Source organism: Vombatus ursinus, unplaced genomic scaffold (assembly GCF_900497805.2).
Source record: "Vombatus ursinus unplaced genomic scaffold, bare-nosed wombat genome assembly UNPS02014820.1, whole genome shotgun sequence".
Classification (NCBI taxonomy): domain Eukaryota; kingdom Metazoa; phylum Chordata; class Mammalia; order Diprotodontia; family Vombatidae; genus Vombatus; species Vombatus ursinus.
Genome location: NW_020954598.1, coordinates 24,883,369 through 24,903,230, shown reverse-complemented (window position 1 = coordinate 24,903,230; position 19,862 = coordinate 24,883,369). Strand labels below are relative to the sequence as shown.

Here is a 19,862-nt window from a genome sequence, read left to right as displayed (position 1 = left end):
GATTACCTATTTAGTTTAGTAGAATGTGCCCTGTGCTTTAAAGCTTTGAGGTTAGGATGGATTATGAAGATTTTTGCCCATTCTAGAAAAAGAATGCTGGAGGACTTACTGTGAAAGGAATGGTAGATGCGAACTATAGCTTGTGTAGCTTTCGAAAAATACACTCATTTTCTTTCTCATGAGAAATGGCATGTAGTTGGCCACCTATTTTAGGCGAAAATGCAAAATGTAGGGTTTGAGCTGCATTTCCAGAAGAGTTTCAGTAAAGCACAAGAATATAGTTAATGCTGATTTTCCCAATGAGAAATTGGGGACTTTGTGAGAAAGACCTGAAGGTCTATTGACATACTTTGTGAAGTAGTTGATGTTGTATCATGTTATTTCATCTTGATTAAATTTAGGAGGTAAATTATAACCCTTAAACTCACTTTACAGGTAGTGAAGCTAAAGGCCCACAGCACAGAAAATAATTTGCCCAGTATTTGGCAGCCAGCTCCTAATAGTTTTGATTTTCAGCTTTTTGCTTTTTAAGATGCAGTCATGGGGAAGCTAGGTGGCGCAGCAGATACAGCTCCAGCCTTGGAGTCAGGAGGACCTGAGTTCAAATCCGGCCTTAGACACATGACACTTACTGGCTGTGTGACCCTGGGCAAATCACTTAACCCCGATTGCCTCACCAAAAAGCGATAAAAAAAAGTAGTCTTAACCTCATGCAATCACAGCCCCTAAAGTTCCAAAGGACCCTTTGAAATTATCTAGTTCAACTTTCTTATTTTACAGATGAAGAAACTAAAGCCTGCATAAATTAAATTGCCCTTGTCACATAGACCATAAGCAGCAAAACTGGGATTTGAACCGAGGTCCTCTCTCTATTAGTGCTCTTTCCACTAAGCTACTTAAGCTGCTCGTCTATTTCACATACCAGACATATTATCACAGTTGACAAAAGACAATGACATATATTTTTTTCCATTTTTTTCATCCACTAATGACATTGTGACAACAAGCCTATACAATTCAATTTATATGGTGTTAGTGATTATTGCTTATTGAGTGTTGGTAATAATTGCTTAGTTATATTTGTTTTCTTCATGTAGATCAGGGAAGAAGGCAGGAATGTCTTTCTAAATTGCTGTAGGCAACTAGACACATAAGGTTGTAGGATCAAGTCTTGAGTTTACATAAAAGTAAAATGAGGCCAATAGAGGAGAAGGGATTTAATCAAGGTCACACAGGTAAGAAGTAGAGCCAGAAATGAACCCAGTTTCTCTGACTCCGGATGAACTTAATTACTATTGAGGGTACCACCATCTTTCCAGCCATCCAGGTCCATAACCTCAGAATAATCCTTGACTTCTCACTCTCACTCACACTCTGTGTCTATTTATCTATTTGTCTACAGATGTAGATACATGTACCTATATATGGATATATAAGCTATATATAAATAAGATATATTTGTATGTATCATATATAATACAATATGATTTATATATAGTCTAATATGTAATATATACACACATACATACAACCTCTCGCCAAATCCTTCTCTACAATGTCTCTTGGATACATCATCCTCTCTCCACTCATATGGCTGCCACCCATATTCAGGCCCTTATCATTTCTAACCTGGACTATTATAACAACCTCCTCATTGGTCTTCTTGTCTCATCTCTCCCCACTCCAATCCATCCTTCATATAGCTTCTTAAAGCACAGGTCTGACCATGGCAACCCCCCCAGCCCCCAGTAAATTCAAATGGCTCCCTATTACCTCCAAATTCAAATTTAAAATCCTCTGTTTGGTATTTAAAATTCTTTATACCCTCACCCTCTTAATATCATTCTGGTTTCCTCTCACATTACTTCTCTTCACTTACTCTTCTCTTACTATCTAGCCATACTGGCCTAATTGCTGTTCCTCACACGACACTCCATTTCTGGCCTCTGTTTTAGCACTGGTTGTCCTGCATGCTTGGAATGCTAATCTTCCTAACTTCCACCTTTTAGAATCTCTGGCTTCATTCACAACTCATGTCAAAGTCCAAATTCTTTGGCCCTTTCCTGGTTTCCCTATCTAGTAGTACTTTTCCTTCTAAGTTTACCTTTGTATGTATCTTGTAGGTGGCTCAGTGGATAGAGCTCTGGGCCTGGAGTCAGGGAAGACCTGGGTTCAAATCTGGCCTCAGACACTAGCCATGTGACCCTGGCAAGTCACTTAACCTCTATCTGCCTCTATTTCCTCATCTGTAAAATGGGGATAATAATAGCACTTACCTCCCAGGGTGATTGTGAGGATCAAATAAGATTATAATTGTAAAGTGTTTAGTACAGTGCCTAGCACATAGTAAGTGCTACATAAATGTTAGCTATTTTTATTATTTATTGTATCTGTGTCTGTACATGTTTCCCCCACTAGAATGAAGCTCCTTGATGGGAGAACTGTTGCTTTTACTTGTATCTCCATTCCTTAGCATAGTGCTTTACCCAAGGTAAACTCATAATAAATACTGATTGATTGATTTTCATTGTACACACTATCTCCCCTCACTCACAAATAGTGCTTAATCAGAGCTTTCTCTTGCCCAGTGTGTTCTTCCAGAGGGATGTCAACCTTATAAAGAATGGTGTTTGGCTGTCCCCAAGGTTATTGTACAGTCCTGACCTTCGGAAGTGCACTGGTGCATGAGTTGAGTCAGGCTCAGTCCTTTGAGATTTGAGACCAGCATCATTCCCAGAACTACCGACTACCTTTCAGGTGGAATTTAGTATAGATCATTCTCACAGACAATTCTGAAGACAAGCTGGCTTCTCACAGATTGAACCTGATGGTTAGTGCATCTCTTTTTGGTGGCCTCAGTTGCATACAGATCCCTCATCTTCTTTCCTGCCATTTATATTTTACAGCTTATCTGTTTCATGGCATTGTCATTCTTTTCTCCTTCTCCCCTCCAGGCCAAATCAAGCAGCAGAAGGAAGCTTTAGCTTCTTTCTGAAACCTCTCAGCTATAAGCTGGAAACACCATGGTCACTGTTTTGTGTAAACCCCTGCAACTGAAAAAAAGAATGAAAATAAGACTAAAAATATTCGACATTTTTTTTAAAGCATCACACCTCCTTATCAAAGGAACTATGTTGGAGGACTTGTTTGACTTAATTACTACCATGACAGTTAATAACTATCATTCATTTCATTTTGAATAGCTGCAAGGTATATATTTCATCTTCAAAAGGACAGATGGAATTTCTGAGGGGACTCTGAGAAGATAAGATTTCTTTAACTTCTATTTGTAGCTGTCATTCCTTTAGAAATAAAAGGAACAAACTAGCTATTTATAGGACCTTTGCCTCTTGATTAATACATATTTTAAGCTACTGATTGATGAGTTTCTTTTCTCCAGGTACTGTCTCTCTGCATTTCCTCTGCATTTTCTGCCATCTGTTCAATACAGTTTATATAATTTCAGAGCCATTTAACATTCAGTGAAAACAGAGAACAAATTATGAGCTTTCTGTTTGAAGAGTATCTCAAAGAAGTTAAGAAAAAAACCAGGGCTCTTTATTTAGAAACATTCAAGCATAAGAAACTGAATTCCATAATGGAAGAGTGGGAAGGTATAGTTATGGTAAATTCCATTTCAATGTAAGCTCTTGCTTTTAGTTTTTTGTTTTCTGTCAATGGGACCAAGTCATAATGTGGTGAGAAAGAAATGAAAAAATGAAGGGGAGAGGAGGGTACAAAGATGGCAGCTTTGGCATTAGAGAAGGAATATTATCTAGTCCAGTGTTCAAACACGGCTCCTTCCTGATAAATGTTAGCTTAGCTGAAAAAGAGTAGCATTATAGTCCCTTTGCCAACACTGAAGTTTTTTAGTTTGCAGTTATGTACTTATATCACAGTAAGGGGACATAAAATCAAAGATTCTTCAAAGAAGCCTGAACGTTTAGATAATGGTGATGGGGAAGTTGTTGGTGTTCTTTTGTGAGAAGCAGATTAGCCTCATTAAGCAGGTAAGAACAAACAATTAGATCATAGAAAGATTATTCCTATCTGTGAGGGATCACTCTGGATTGTGGTGAAATTCACTGCAGTGGATTTTGGGGTTGCATTCGATGACAAGCCTTGGTTTTCATGGCAAAATAGCATACGAAGACTAGATACAGTCTGGGTGACCATTCTTCACTGACTCCCAGGTCCCCTTGTCAGCCAGCCCTGGATCTGTGACCCAGAACTGAATAGTGAACAGCAGAGCTGCCAGTTGGCATCCATTCCCATAACCTTCACAAGGTCAGGGTCCTTCTACGTGAGTCTGAGATTCAGTGCTCTGGTGTACAGCCTCGATCCTCTCTCAGGTCTTACACACTAGAATCCTCTGTAGCTGCATGCTCCTAAACAGGCCCCGCCTCAAATGTCCACAGGCCTCTCTGTTTATCTCCGTATGCTGACCTGAGCTGGAAATAGGACTCACTCTGATTTTTTTCTTTGATTTCCTGATTAGGACTCCATCTGGTGCATTTTCTAGATACTTGTGGAAGAGTTGCATTGGAAAGCTTAACTGTACTTCCTGTTACTCTGATATCTTGGCTCCATCCCTGGATTCCCAAATTCTTGATACTTATCCAGAAGACCTGACTTTTCTACTATACCTTGGGGCTTTTTCTACCAATTAGGTACATGTAACTATAACACGTCTCAGACACTGCCTCTCTGTGGCTGCCATCTCTGGTGCTGAAAGGAGGTGGGGAGATGTTCCTGGGGAGTTATAGGGATGGGCAGGCTTCATTCTCTCACACAGGGACCTAGTTCTATTCTCAGATCTCATCTGATGCTACTCTGTGCTCTGATCACTGACTTTATGATCTTTAGCAGCTCTGACTGCTCACTTTATAGGTAGTACAAGGGAGTTCCAATCCATAATAGTCTGAACCAATCATATTATTCCCTGAGACTTAATCATCCACCCTCAGTGATTTGTGAATGGGTCAACAAATACCTGGGTCGCCATTATCGCAAACAGCATCATGGAGGTCATCAATTATCTTAGGACCTGAATGAGGCTTATATGCAACCAAAGTCCAAATTTGCACTTTTGGGATGTACCTGGTTCTTGGAGATGATGTGAAATGTAACCACTCCAGGAGAATTCAAAATTTTTCACACATAGAGTCCCAAACAGTGGCCTTATTCCTTTAACCTCATCAAGTTGAATAGGTTTCCCTTATCAACCCTCTACAATAGTGATATAGGTCAGTTATTATTCTTGTTCAGAAGATATAACTTTGTTTTCATATACACTAACAGAATATCTTAATTTGTTCTTTTTCTTATAGAAGATGTTAGGTTATACTGACAGCCTATGAGTTTTTAGACACAGTAATAGTTTTTTTTTCTTTGAATAGAAAAAAAATTCTTCAATGGATAGATCACAGAATCTCAGAGTTGGAAACTTAGGGTCCTAGTCTAGCCTATACCTGAATAGGGATTCCCTAAAAGCAGTGAAAATTAATATTCCTAAGCAACTTATTCTTTAGTATGGTGTTATAAAATGAGTTTTGAATATACATATAATGAGAGTTGATCAAGGAAGCGCTAATCAATCTAATTAATCACAACCCCCAAACATGACACCTCAGTGCCCTACAAGGCCTCTGGGCTAATATAAACCCAGAGGAGTCAATTTTTTTCTGATTATGTTCTACTCTAAAATAAAATTATGCAGAAATCTCTAAAACAAAGCTTAAATATGACCTGTGTCTGGGTTTCTTTATTTGTGGTCTATAACCACCACAAAGGTAGGTTAAGAATTGAGTATACATCATGTATATAAGCTCTGGGACAGCCTTTATTTCCTCTACCACAGAAACTTCATAAGATAGAAAAGATTCCTAAGTATGAATGAACAAATATAGGAAACATAAGGCACTTGATGAGCTCATTATACTCCCTTAGATGGTAAAGACACTTTGTACAGAACAAATCCTCCCCATTTACCCTAGATGTCTACCGTGCAAGCTACTCACAGCAAGATCATGGAGGGTTGGCAAGGTCCAGATCTCCTGGCCCCTCATGACATGGCTTTATTCCTTAGCTCTAGGGTCTCCTCTTGGTGGTCCTATTTTCCCCAAAGCATGTGGTAAGAAAATTCCCCTCAGGGCAGCTAGTACCTGACTCTCAAACTCAGGATTGCTCATGAGGTAACCCGCCAACTGGAAACATTATTTTTAGGATTGATAATCTCTAATTTATGCCCCCAAAGGAAAGCAAAGCAGAGGAAAGAATCCAGGATTGGGAAATCTGGGTATAAGCAGATATCTCCCACTGCCATGTGTATCTGCTGTAAGTTGCCATTGATGCTGCTGTTTGGAGGTAGAGGAGAGAGATCCCCTCCTCAGGTTCTTGTAGAACCAGTTCCTCAGACAAAAGTCTGTCCTATTGGACTTCAGTTAGTCAGTCATCAGGAGGCAGCTTCAGATATTGAGGATCACACGGAGATCTTCCCTGTGTTTTTTCATAAAGGTATTAGGGCCTATGCCACGCTCCATAGGAGATGCCCATAATAATAATAGCTAGCACTTATATATTGCTTGAAGTATTGTAAAACTCTTTAGAAATATTATCTAACTTTATCTTTTATAACACTCTGGGAGATAGGAGCTTTTATTGTTCTCATTTTACAGATAAGGAAACTGAAATAGGCAGGGTCGTACTGCCAATGTTTGAGGCTTGACTCCAGGTACAGCATTCTATCTACTTCACCTTGTACTGTCCTCTTTACCTTCTCTAACCTGTAATATTATCTTAAGGCCAATGATTTGTGATGTCATCAAGTAAATCAGGGAACTGATCAAAGGGAATGACCAAAGACTCCCCTGATTAGCCTCCATTATAAGCAATTATCCAGTTTTTGCTGTTTTTGCCATGTTTTGTGGGTGTCTTTTGAACAGCAGCATGGTATAGTGGATAGAGTATGGACTTGTAGCAAGGTAAATCTGTGCTCGAATTCTGTCTCAGACACTTATTAGCTGCATGACTCTAGACAAGACATTTAATCTTTCCACCTTAGTTTCCTAATCCATAACATGAGGATTGTAATAGCACCTATGTCATAGGATTATTGTGAGAATCAGATGAGAGACTATGTGGAAGGGCTTAAAGCCTATATACATGTGAGCTTTTATTATTTTAATAGTCTGTAGTGACTCGTTGAAGTTCCAAATTGATAGGCTTGAGGATTCTTAAGAGAATTCTTAACGGGATTCTTAAGGGAATCCACAAATCATATTTATAACAATTGTAGAAAGAATTTGAGTGTTCTTTTTTATGATTTAGTTTTAGGTATGGGTATACAGATAGTGTTTTCAGATACAGTGCTAGAATATCTAGAATAATGTTCTGAGAATAAAGAATCAGTCCATGTCTGGTGGTGTGATTCAGTTTTTACTTTTAATTAATCTATCAACGAACATTTGCTAAGCCCTTTTTATGTACCAGACACTGTGTTTTGTATACAAGGTACAGAGAATGAAACAATCTCTGCTCTATGGAGCTTAGAATTCTAGGAGGGGAGACAAGTACTTGTATAAGCATATAAAGAATAGGCATCAAATGAATAGAAACACATACAAAGTCATTTAATATGAGATAGTTTGGAAGGGAGAGAACTCACAGTTGGGGGGGTGGATCAGGAAAGACTTTGTGCAAAAGATGTTGAGGTATCTTAAAGGAAGATCCCCTCTATCTTGTTGTTGTTGTCTGTCCTTCATTCTCAGAGGCCCAATGACACTGGAAAGGTGATGTCTTGACTTGCAAATGAATTGGATTTAAGTGAGGCCAGGCTATGCCAAGTCACCAGCCTAACTCTCTCCTCCTGCTCCATTGGGTCCAGTGGCAAGATATAGATCAAGATGACTGGAGATGGCCCGGGATGGGCCATCCAGTGGGAGACCATGGCCTTTTTAAGCTAAGATCTTTCCCAGGTCTCAGTTTGTCTGAGGCAATATGTATTCAGTGATTAAGGTTAGGTAAGAAAGGAGGCAAAAAATGGCCTCTTTACCTGGTTAAAAAAAAAAAAATCAATCTGGGAGGGGAAGACTCTCAGGGTTTCTGGCCAAAACAGATACAATTGTTATTTACACTCACTCTTGAGCCATCACCACCCAAACAATGACCAAGTGAGGCTTGGGGAGGGACCTATTGTTGACCAATCAGTGAGAGCCAGAGTGATTTGGGTTTAAGGCTTGATCAAGTAACTCCATTTGATTCCCAGTGGGCTTTATCAAAGCCTGGTCTTCCAAGGCTGTATTTCAAGGAATCATAAATGAGACTACAAGGAGCAAAAGAGTCAATTTGTCCCAGTTTTTTCCCCCCTCAAAAATCATAGAATAAATAAGTAGGGAAGAGAAAAAAAAGAAATCCAGCCTTTAAACTCCAACATATCCCATGAGGTTTCAGCCATCAAAATCTATACTCCTTTAGGCAGAGTGCCCTCAGGTAAGGTTTTGATGAAAAAAAACCAAAACCCTCAATGAGGTGAAGTAAGGAGGGAGTACATTCCAAGCAGGTAGGCAACCAGACCAAGGCACAGAGATGGAAGAAGGCATGTCATGTCTGAAGAACAGAGAAGTCCAGTTTGGCTGGATCATAGAGGGGAGGAGGTCCAATAATAGTTATATAGTGTTGTTGAAACTCTCCAAAAATCATTCTCTCCCTGCTTTAATAATTTTCAAGTAATTTAATTATTTCTTCCAAATGAAAACATGTTTATTTTTAAAAATTTTTCCTATCCCACCTCCAAACCTTTGTAGTTCAATAGAATCATTTTACATCAAGAAATTTTTACATAAAAAATTTTAAATGCTGACAGTGGTTCCTAGGTGACAGAGATTAAATAAGTCTCAATCCTGTCTCATAATCTAATAAGGGATATAACACATACCAGTAAATATAATACAAAATAAAATATAGAGTAGTGAAAAAAGTAATGGCTTTGGAGTCAGAAGACCCACCTTCATATTCTAGCTCTTTACTGTGACCATGGACAATTCTTCACCTACATAGACTTGAGTTTCCTTTTCTGTAAAAGGAGTTAAACTAAAAGATTTCTAAAGTCCTTTTCAGCACTAAGACCTATGCATATAAGCAAACAAGATAAGTACAAATTTGTTTCTTTTTAAAAAATATCTTTCATTTTAATTAAAAAAATATTATTTCTCCCTCCCCCACCTTCCAGTTTAAAAAAAAAGATAAAGATAAACAAAATCATTGTACTTAATCAAACAAAACAGGAATAATAATTAGTTGTTGATGTTGCCATAGGGACAGCTAGGTGGCACAGTGGGTAGGGTTATACAAACTGGAGTCAGGAAGACTCATCTTCCTGAGTTCAAATCCGACCTCAGACACCAGCTGTGTGACCCTGGGCAAGTCACTTCACCCTGTTTGTCTCAATTTTCTTTTCTGTAAAATGAGCTGGAGAAGGAAATGGCAAACCACTCAAGTATTTCTGCCAAGAAAACCCCAAATGGGGTCATGAAAAGTTGGACACGATTGAAAAACAACTGAACAATAAAAGATGTTGCCATAATAGGATTTCTTCAGGAATTTTACAGAAAATAATGGCACATCTTTTTTCGTCAGAAATTTTTTCTGAAGTCATCACTGGCCCTTTTTTCTTGTAGTAGAAGTTATGCTAAGTCAGAAACCTATGTATGTGTTTGAAACTTAGCAGAAAACTTCCTCTCTTACCTAGCATGGACCTAGTGAGGGACAAATTAGTCTTTCTTACTTGGTATCAAAAAAGCAATTTAGTCCAGGAGTCGCTTGGAGCCTTTTAGGATCCTTTTGAAGGTGAGCTTGAGTTCATTTTTGAAATATGGACCTGGAAAATAGAGAAAAAAGTGATTTTCCTTTTCCAAATGGTTAAGTAAGACTGTCACTTACTAGCTGGATCACCTTGGACAAATCCTAGTCCCCTCTCTAGACCTGTTTCCTCTGTAGGAAGACCTTTGTGGTTCCATCCAGCTCTAAAGCCTATGATTAAGTAATTCTGAAGCAGTCAAATAACATCCAAGCTGCCAAATCTTCTTCAGATTTGGAAATTAATGCTTTCCTATTTCTGTCTTTGAAGAGCTCCCAGCAAGTCACTGATTTTATGATGATATATGAGGTATTCCACTGTCCACGTCATACTTCATCAACTCCTTTCCATTTCTGATAGTTGTAGTAACTCATACAGGTATTTACATGTTTACTTTTTCCTCTCTATTTTAGTGAGGCTCTAAACAGCTTCATTTCCTATGTCAGAGAAGGCATGCACAGGGTAAGTGTCTTCACATTCAAAGAAGCAATAGAATGTTGGAAATATTTTGAATATTGAGATTTCTGATTTTACTGTATTTGTCTTTATTCTTTTTTGCTTCTCCTCCTTGTTCAAGACTTAATAAAAATTCTGTAATGAAAGTGACGTTTGATGAACAAGCTAATTTGATTTTGTTGAATTTCTTAGTTGCAAACATCAGTGGAAAAGTTAGAAGAAAAACTCAGTGCAAGAAATCAGTCCATTTTGGATTCAGTGGAAGCAGTTGCTAAGACTTGTAAGTAGTGCCTCCTCCCAGTTTTTGATTACTAACAGAGAGCACTGACAATAAGTTTAACATGGATATCTTGTTTCTCAGCCAGGATTGAGGAATATGGGCAGCAATAGAATGTGCAGTTTTTTGTTTTTTTTTTAGAGGAGGTAGACAAAATCTGTTGAGTTAAGGATCAGTTAGCACTTACATAAAGAGAGGGAATCAGAAAATAGCTATCAGTTTACAAGGCCAGCTTTCTGTGCTGGTAATACTTGGGTTTGTTTCATCCCTTGCAAGGTGCTTTTTCTAAATAGTGTGCCACCATGGGATGGCTGTGTATCATTCTTCATAAAGATAGGTGGCTGATTGCTTGGCTGTGTCAGCTTATCTGGGTGGTGGCAATGAGCCAGAGACTCACTGGGGATCCCTAAATTCCATCATTAATGGGTAGTGCTGCCATTAGGGACACCATACTCAGAAGGTGCCTATAAAGTTGCACGAGATTAAGATGACTGCTCTTAGATTTCATTGAGGTCATTCTGTGGTGATCTTCAAAGACTTTATCCATCCCTCTCATAGCCTGTAGTAGGACCAAGGTATCTTCTGGCCATTTGTTTGTATTTTTTCACCGAATTTTTAAAATCTTTTTTTAAAAAAATTATTACTCGTTTATTTTAAACATTCTTTTCTTCTTAAATTTTGAGTTCCAAATTCTCTCCCTTCTTCCCACTCCTTTCCCACTTATTGAAAAGGTAAACAAAATTATATCCATTATACATGTAAAATCATGCAAAACACATTTCCATATTAGCCTTATTGCAAAAAAAATAAAGATCATAAAAAGAAGAAAGAACCCACATATACAAAAATATTTATAGCAGTTCTTTTTGTGGTGGCAAAGAATTGGAAATTGAAGGGATGCCCATCAATTGGAGAATGACTGAACAAGTTGTGATATATGAATGTAATGGAATACTATTGTGCTATAAGAAGTGATGAACAGGCTGACTTCAAAAAAACTTAGAAAGACTTACATGAACTAATGCAGAGAGAAATGAGCAGAACCAGGAGAACACTGTACACAGTAACAGCCGCATTATGGGATGACTGACTTTGATAGACATGACTCTTTACAGCAATGCAAGAATCTAAGACAACTCTAAAAGACTCACGATGGAAATTGCTATCCACACCCAGAGAAAGAACTATGGAGTCTGAATGCAGATGGAAGCGTGCTATTTACTCTCCTTTTCCTTTGTTGTTTTGTTTTATTGCTTCATTCTCATGGTTCCTCCAATTAGTTCTAATTGTTCTTTATATCATGACTAATGGGAAAATATGCTTAACATAAATGTATATGTAGAGCCTATATCAGGTTGTACGCTATCTTGGTGGAGGAAAGGGGAAAAATGGGAGGGGAGAAAATTTAAGACTCAAAATCTTATGGAAGTGAATGTTGAAAACTGAAAGTAAATTAATTATCAAAAAAAGAGCTGCTATAAAGATTTTTGTTCATATAGATCCTTTTCCTTTTTCTTTGGTCTCTTTGAGGGTACAGACCTAGTAGTGGTATTGCTGGATCACAAGGTATGCACAGTTTCATAGTCCTTTGGGTTTAGTTCCAAATTGTTCTCTAGAATGGTTGGACCAGTTCACCACTCCACCAACAATTTTCCTACATCCCCTACAACATTTATCATTTCTGTTAGGTGTGAAGTAGAATCTCTGAATTGTTTTCATTTGCATTTCTCTGATCAATAGAGATTTAGAACATTTTTTCATATGGCTATTGATAGCTTTGATTTCTTCTTCTAAAAATTGCCTGTTTATACCATTTGACCATTTATCAATTGGGGAATGGCTCTTATTTTTATAAATTTGACTCAGTTCTGTACACAGTTTATATTTAAGAAATGAGGCCTTTATTAGAGAAACTTGCTGTGAAAATTTTTGATATTACTTCATTGTCTATGGTACCTTTTGGCAAAATGTAGTTTTCCTAATTATTTCTTTTAATTGGGTCTATTTTTGCTTTTGTTTTGTCTGAGATCTTGATTTCTACCCCTGCCTTTTTTACTTCAGTTGAAGTATAATAGATTCTGCTCTAGCCCTTTATTTTAACTCTGTATGTGTGTCATTCTATTTCAAGTGTGTCTCTTGTAAACAATATATTGTTGGATTCTGATTTCTAATCCATTCTGCTATCCCCTTCTGTTTTATGGATGAGCTCATCTCATTCACATTCACAGTGATTACTAACTGTATATTTTCCTCCATCCTATTTTCTTCTGTTTATCCTTCTCTCCTTTTATCTTGTCCCTCCTCAAAAGTCTGTTTTGCTTCTGACCATTGCCTCCCTTAATCCACCCTCACTTTTATCCTTCCCCTTCCCCCCATATTTCTTATCCCCTTTCCCTCCTATTTCCCTGTTGGGTAAGATAGATTTCTATACCCAACTGAGTGTGTGTGTGTATAAAATTCCCTCTTTGAATCAATTTTGATTAGAGCAAGGTTCAAGCATTGTCTGCCTCCTCCATTACTTCCCCTTGCACTATAAATACTCTTCCTTGCATGCCTCTTTTATGTGAGAAAACTTTCCCCACTCTTCCCCTTCCTTTTCCCTTCTTCCAGTGCAACCCTCTTTCTCATCCTTTCATTTTTTGGGGGGGGGGGAAGAAGATATCATTCCAATAAAATTGACTCATATTCATGCCCTCTGTCTATGTAGATTCCTTCTAACTGCCCTAATAATGATTAAGTTCTTAGGAGTTACATGTATCATTTTTCCATATAGGAATATAAACATTTTAACTTTAATTGAGTCTGTTATGATTACTCTTTTATGTTTACCTTTTTATGTTTTTCTTGAATCTTGTGTTTGAATATCAGATTTTCTATTCAGCTCTGGTCTTTTCATCAAAAATGCTTCAAAATCTTGTTTCATTAAATACTAATTTCTCCCCCAGAATAATTATACTAGTTTTGCTGGGTAAGTTATTCTTGTTTATAATCCTAGATCCTTTGCCTTCCAGAATATCATATCCAAGCCCTCTACTCCTTTAATGTGGAAGCTGCTCAATCTTGTATGATCCTGACTGTGGTTCCGTGATATTTGAATTGTTTCTTTCTGGCTGCTTGCAGTATTTTCTCCTTGACCTGGGAGCTTTGGAATTTGGCTATAATATTCTTGGTAGTTTTCATTTTGGGATCTCTTTCAGGAGGTAATTGGTGGATTAATTTTAATTTCTATTTTACTCTCTATATCAAAGATATTGAGGCAGTTTTCCTTGATAATTTGTTGAAATATGATGTCCGTGTTACAATGGAATGAAGACCAAGTAGTTAGTTACATCCAGACAATAATTTATTTAACCATACCTATGTTTGCAGAAACAAATCAGGTCCATGGCTCTCAGTAGCCAAGGAAATTGACCATTGGTTCCTACACAGTTAATATATAATTTGGAGAGAATGAAAAAAAAAAAAGGAAAAACAGGATATAGAGATTGAGACACCTGGTTTCCTGTTGGTGGAGGAGGGGATTGGGAGACACTGGGGTGAAAGGGAGGGGAATTGTCTTCTGACATTCCTTAAGTTGGGTGACTTTTGGGAGGGGGAGTAATCTTGTGACTTCTCCAAAATCAAGTGACTTACAAGCAGCTGAAACTTAGCTTAGCAAAATGGTGGATAAAGGCAAACACTAGGTTTTTTTTTTTTAATCATGGCTTTCAAGGTAATTCAATAATTCTTAAATTTTTTGTATTTCAACTAGTTTCCAGCTCAGTTGTTTTTCCAGTGAGATATTTCACATATCTTCTATTTTTTTCATTCTTTTGATTTTGTTTTATTATTTCTTGATGTCTCATGGAACCATTAGCTTCCTCTTGCTCAACTCTAATTTTTAAGAAATTATTTTCTTCAGTGAACTTTTGCACCTTTTTTTTACATTTGGCCAATTCTTCTTTTTAAGGAGTTCTTTTCTTCAGTGCATATTGGTGCCTCTTTTACCATTAGGCCAATTCTGTTTTTTCAAAGTGTTATTTTCTTCTGTACTTTTTTGTGCTTCTTTTACCAAGCTGTTAATTCCCTCTTCATAATTTTCTTTCATTTCTTTCCCCAATATTTCCTCTACCACTCTTATCTATTTTTTTTAAACCTCTTCCAGGAATTCTTGTTGGGCTTGAGTACAATTAGCATTTTTCTTTGAGGCTTTGGTTATAGCTGCTTTCACATTGTTGTCTTCTGAGATTGTGTCTTGGTCTTCTTTGCTACCATAGCAGCTTTTTATGGTCAAGTTTTTTTGTTGTTATTTGCTCATTTTTACAGCCTGTTTCTTAACTTTGAACTTCATATCAAAGTTGGGCTCTGTTCACCTGGTGGGAATGGGGTACTGTCCTAAGCTTCAGGCTTTTTTGTAGTGCTGTTTTCACAGCTAGTTCTGGGGGTCTGCAAGTTCTTGGTGCTTCCAAGGTTGTGTGATCCAGAGAGAAGTGTGGTCCCTACTCTCCTGTTCTTCCTTCTGGTTTTTGCCCTGGAAGGACCTCTGGTCCCCTATAGACACGAGTGCTAGTGTTCCTTTTGACCTTGCAACCTCCTGAATTGTCTTGGGCTGGGAAGATGTCTCACCCTGGCCTTTTGTTGGCTCTGCCACCTCAAAATTTGATTTGAGGAGTTATTTTAAAGTTGTTTGGAGGGGAATGTTGGGAAAATTCTGCTGGGTTGCTCCCTGTACTCCACCATCTTGGCCCCACTCTGCTTTACCAAATTTATAAGTTGTTCCTGGACTACTGTAAAGAGCTTTAATAGGAGAAAGAAATGAACAATCATGTTTAAGGTGAGGCCTGTTCATTCTTAAATAGCTGGCCAGCCAAATAGAAGGTCTTTTGTACAAGTGATCTGTGTTTTATTTATATGCATATGTGTGTATGTATATACACCTTATGTATATGCTTAATTTTAAAAATGCAAACTGGATTCACCTGATCCAAATACAATGTGATAGATTGCCTGTGGATTACAAAACATGCTTTTGTACAGTTAGACAACTAAATTCCCATCTGTTTGCAGAGTAGTATTGTGCCATCTGTGGACTGCAAAACTTGATGCTAGTATAATGTACTGGCACATCTGTTTAGACACCTACTTATTCAGGAAGGTGTTATGATTGACTAAATGGAAATCAAAGAACAAATCTAAATCTGTTTTACTTCCCTGTACACAAAAGTATAGCAGGCATCCATTTTAAGTAGGAGAGACATGGAGAGGAGGCAAAGGCAAAAGATCATAACATTTCCTTTTTATTGGATGGGACCTTAGAGACCCTCTAGTCCAGTTTCCCCAATTTTGTAATGGGGAAACTGAGTCCCACTTAGTTAGTCAACAAGTTTATTATATTCCAGGCCCTGCACTAAGTGCCAGGGATATAAAAAATGGCAAGAACATCCCTGCCCTCAAGGAGGTCACATTCTAATGGGGGAGACAACATGTCAATAAATAGAAGTATACATGATCTTTACAGAGTAAAGGGATGGTAATCTCAGAGGGGAAGGCACTAGTAGTTGGTGGAATTGAGAGAAGTGAAGAAGTTTATGTATGGTCACATAACCAGATAATGTCAGGGTTGGGATAAGATTCTCTCAACTTACACAAAAGATTGTTCTCATCATTTAAATAGTAAAGGAAGTAGAAGTATGAATGTGAGCAAGTGAAATGGAGAAGTCGCAGTCATCATTTGGTAGCTCTGCAGAGGAGTATGGACAAATCCATACTGTTACAGATGAAATATTTAACATATCCGTGATTGGCATCTTTCTTAGTGGTTAGATGCAGAAAGTTGATAGAATTTAAGGCCAAAAGGAACCTTAGAAATCATTTAGTTCAACTTTCTCATTTTGTGAGTAGAGAAAGAATTCTGGCATGTTCTCTATTGACTAAACACAATCTAATACTTCTAATTATATATTTTCTGAACTCTATTCATTCTGCATTAGCTGTTTTCAGACTTCATTATTCAGGCAAAGGGAGAGTAGAGATAGATGTTCTTTCGAAATGCTAGGCTTTTTTTGTTCCATAGCTAGAACCCTCACATAGTAAAATCTTTCTTTCCCCACTCTAAGAAGTTTGATTTAACAACTTCCCTGTAAATAGCATTTCAGTCCTTGCACTGGGACGGCTTTGTTCCTCAGAGCCATGGAATTGATTAGTCAGAGAATAGCTTGAGCCATGGTGACACTAATCCCATCCTTATCACTACTGAACAAGTAGTAGCATGATTAGAAGAAATAAAAGAGAAGTAGGTCGTACAAAATCAGAAAACGTGGCTTCTGAAAAAAATTTAATGGACACATTTTGTTTTGACACAGCACACATTACCCAACAAAGATCCCTCCCCTTCTGGAAAAATGTTTCCTGAATGAGTTAAGCAAAACTGCTTAGAGTGACTGTGACTGATAGTGCCTGTCATAGGATGGTGGGATCATAGACTTAGAGCGGGAGGAGATGGTAGAGGTCATCTAGACCAGAGACTTTTAAATAAATAGATATAAAATAATCAGAGAAATAAACAAACAGATGAGGAGACGGAGGCCTCAAGAGGTTAGTGACTTACAGAACTGGGAATGAAACCCAGCTTGTCGGGCTCCCAAGTACAGCACTCTTTCCATTAGGCCCTGCTGTCCTGTCAGTGGTTGTTAACAGAAAGGAAGACTTTGTGCTTTCAGTTTAATGGTTTAGAACTAAAATTGTCATTTGTCTTTGATCTGAGTTTTGTCACCTTTTAGTGTTATCTTTGTTTACATTGTATGGATATCATTCTTTTGACTCTGATTTTTTCATTCTGTATCATCACATCATACATGTCTTTCCATGTTTCTCTAAAATCTTCATATTATGTTATGTATTATTTCTAATTATGCAATAATATTCCACTATCATGCAAGTTTTTCCAGCTATCTCCCAATATTTGGAAATAGATTTCATTTCTAGGTTTTTGTTATTAAAAATAATTCTGCTGTAAATTTGGGGGGAGTACATTATGGGATTTTTTTGTTGCTACCATTAACATCTTTGCTATAGAAACCCACTCTTAGGGTTAAAGGTTATGAATAGTAGGTAATTCATCTTGCATAATTCCAAATTCTTTTCTGGGAAGTTTGGACCAATTCTTGGCTTTACCAGCATTGGATTAGTTAGTCTGAGATTTAACCTCTATACAGTTTCTCTAAAAATAAAATTTCCCATATTTTCCTGCATCCCAATTTTGATGGATTTGAATTGATTCTTCAAAGTCATTTTAGTTTGTGTTCCTCCAATTTTTAGTGGTTTTAAAGAATATTCAAATGGTTGATGATATTCTGCTTTTCTTCTTTTGAAAATTATGCACATCCTTTGATTACTTGTCTTTTGAAAAATAGCTTGCAGGGGCAGCTAGGTGGTGCAGTGAATAGAGCACCGGCCCTGGGGTCAGGAGAACCTGAGTTCAAATCTGGTCTCAGACACATAACACTTACTAGCTGTGTGACCCTGGGCATGTCACTTAACTCCCATTGCCCAACCAAAAAAAAAAAAGAAAAGAAAAGAAAAAAAGCTTGCACACAGTAGGTCTCTAGTTTGTTGAGTAAAAATAAAAGAAAAAATGGTTCTTTAATATATTTATGTTGGTTACCTATAAATTTTAGATGTCAGATTTGTCAGATGTTTAATATAATCAGAGCTTGAATGAAGGCCTTACCTGGGCTTAGTGAGAGAATCTCTATTATTTTCTTATTTGTTTTTGCTCATGATGCTTGCAGAATTTGGCTGGCCTGGCTGTCACTAGGTCTGTTCGGGACCTATTCCATGGGTGAGTCTTCCAGAGAAGTGGGAGCTGTTTTTATCTCAGAATTTTCTGAGCTCCTCTTGAACATAGGGGCTATTAAAGTGCCTGTATTACTTTCAATTTAACTCAACAAAGGTTTGTTAATCATATGCAGGGCTTTGAGCTCAGTATAAGGAATACATAAACAGTTATAACACAGGCCCAGTTCTAAGGAGCTTATAGTCTAATTGTGAGAAAAGGTAATTAACACAAATATGACACTACCTTAGATGACGCCTGGGACACATAACAGGGGCAGCAGTCTAAATCAGTCCATGTGTTATCTTCGTTGCATTCAGACATCGTATTAACTGGAATACAATACCTGAGTTATCTGCCAGGGCATTTAGAGATATTTTCCTCTCTGGTACTTGAGTGGTACAGCATTTGCAAAGGCTCCAGTACCTCCACTGGACACCAAAGGGCACTCAGACTGCCCCCTGCCACCATGGTATGTGACTTTGAGTGACTGTTTAAATTCACACTGGCTTATAATTTATAAGGTTTAGAACACTGATAAAAAAAAAATAAGAAATTGCAAAACCTATGACTGTAGAGGCCCCATTCCACCTGGAATTTGTCCTCTCAGTCAGTGACTACCTGCCCCCCCACTCACGCACCTTCATAGGGCACAATTACCCAGTGATTGCCATAGAATTCATTAAAGATAGCAAAAATGGAAGGGAAGAGATTACATGCTCCTTCATGGAGCCATCTGCCTCTCACCATCCACAATTTCCCATCATTTCCTCTAGGATGTCCGTTCAGTGCTTCAGGTATAGCTAAGGAAATTCCCAATCCATACGTTTTGACAAGTTTTAGGAAGGGTTAAGAGATCTGGAGGCTGTCCTGGTCTCTTATCTCAGGTTCGCAGACAATAATAGAGAAAAGCAGAGGGAGAATCATTAAGGAAAAACCTTCCTTGCGACCTTATTCATGGACTGTGAAGATTCTCAAGAGCTGCCAGTTTGGGGACTCAATGCTTTTACTTCTTTCACTTAGGCCTCAAGCTTCTCTTCCCCACTTACAGCTTAGTATTTGCCTTGTCACTCAAACACGTCAAGGTAAGCACAAGGACCAGCCTTGTTAGTGGCCAATATGATACTATATGGTTACATGATGCGATACTGCATCATCAAAATTTCAATGCAGGAAAATCCCCCTCAAATTTACAATAAATTATTAAATTTAAGATGCATCATTTTAAAAAATATTTTTTGAAATGACACAAATTTTTGAAAAACTGTTAAAGGGTTAAAGGAAGTAGATTTCCAGGGAGGTGCTGAGTAATTTTTTTTAAAAGGGGTCAGTAGGCCAAGTTTGGCAACCTCTGGTCTAAATCTTGTTTCCTCTATCCTGTTGTACAACTTCCTGCCTGTTGGGGATCATCAGAAATTGTTCTACCAGTCTCTCATTCTTGAAATCACAGTCATCATTAT

At 37.8% G+C, this 19,862-nt stretch overlaps 1 protein-coding gene across 1 annotated transcript in view; it reads left to right on the top strand.

Moving 5' to 3' along the window:
• Positions 1-19,862, top strand: part of CCDC36 (coiled-coil domain containing 36) — a 58,981-nt gene that overhangs the window by 13,371 nt on the left and 25,748 nt on the right. The window contains exons 4-5 of the mRNA XM_027836873.1: positions 10,270-10,318; positions 10,505-10,592. Coding sequence (XP_027692674.1) covers positions 10,270-10,318; positions 10,505-10,592 — 137 coding nt within the window. The remainder of the gene's footprint in view (positions 1-10,269; positions 10,319-10,504; positions 10,593-19,862) is intronic.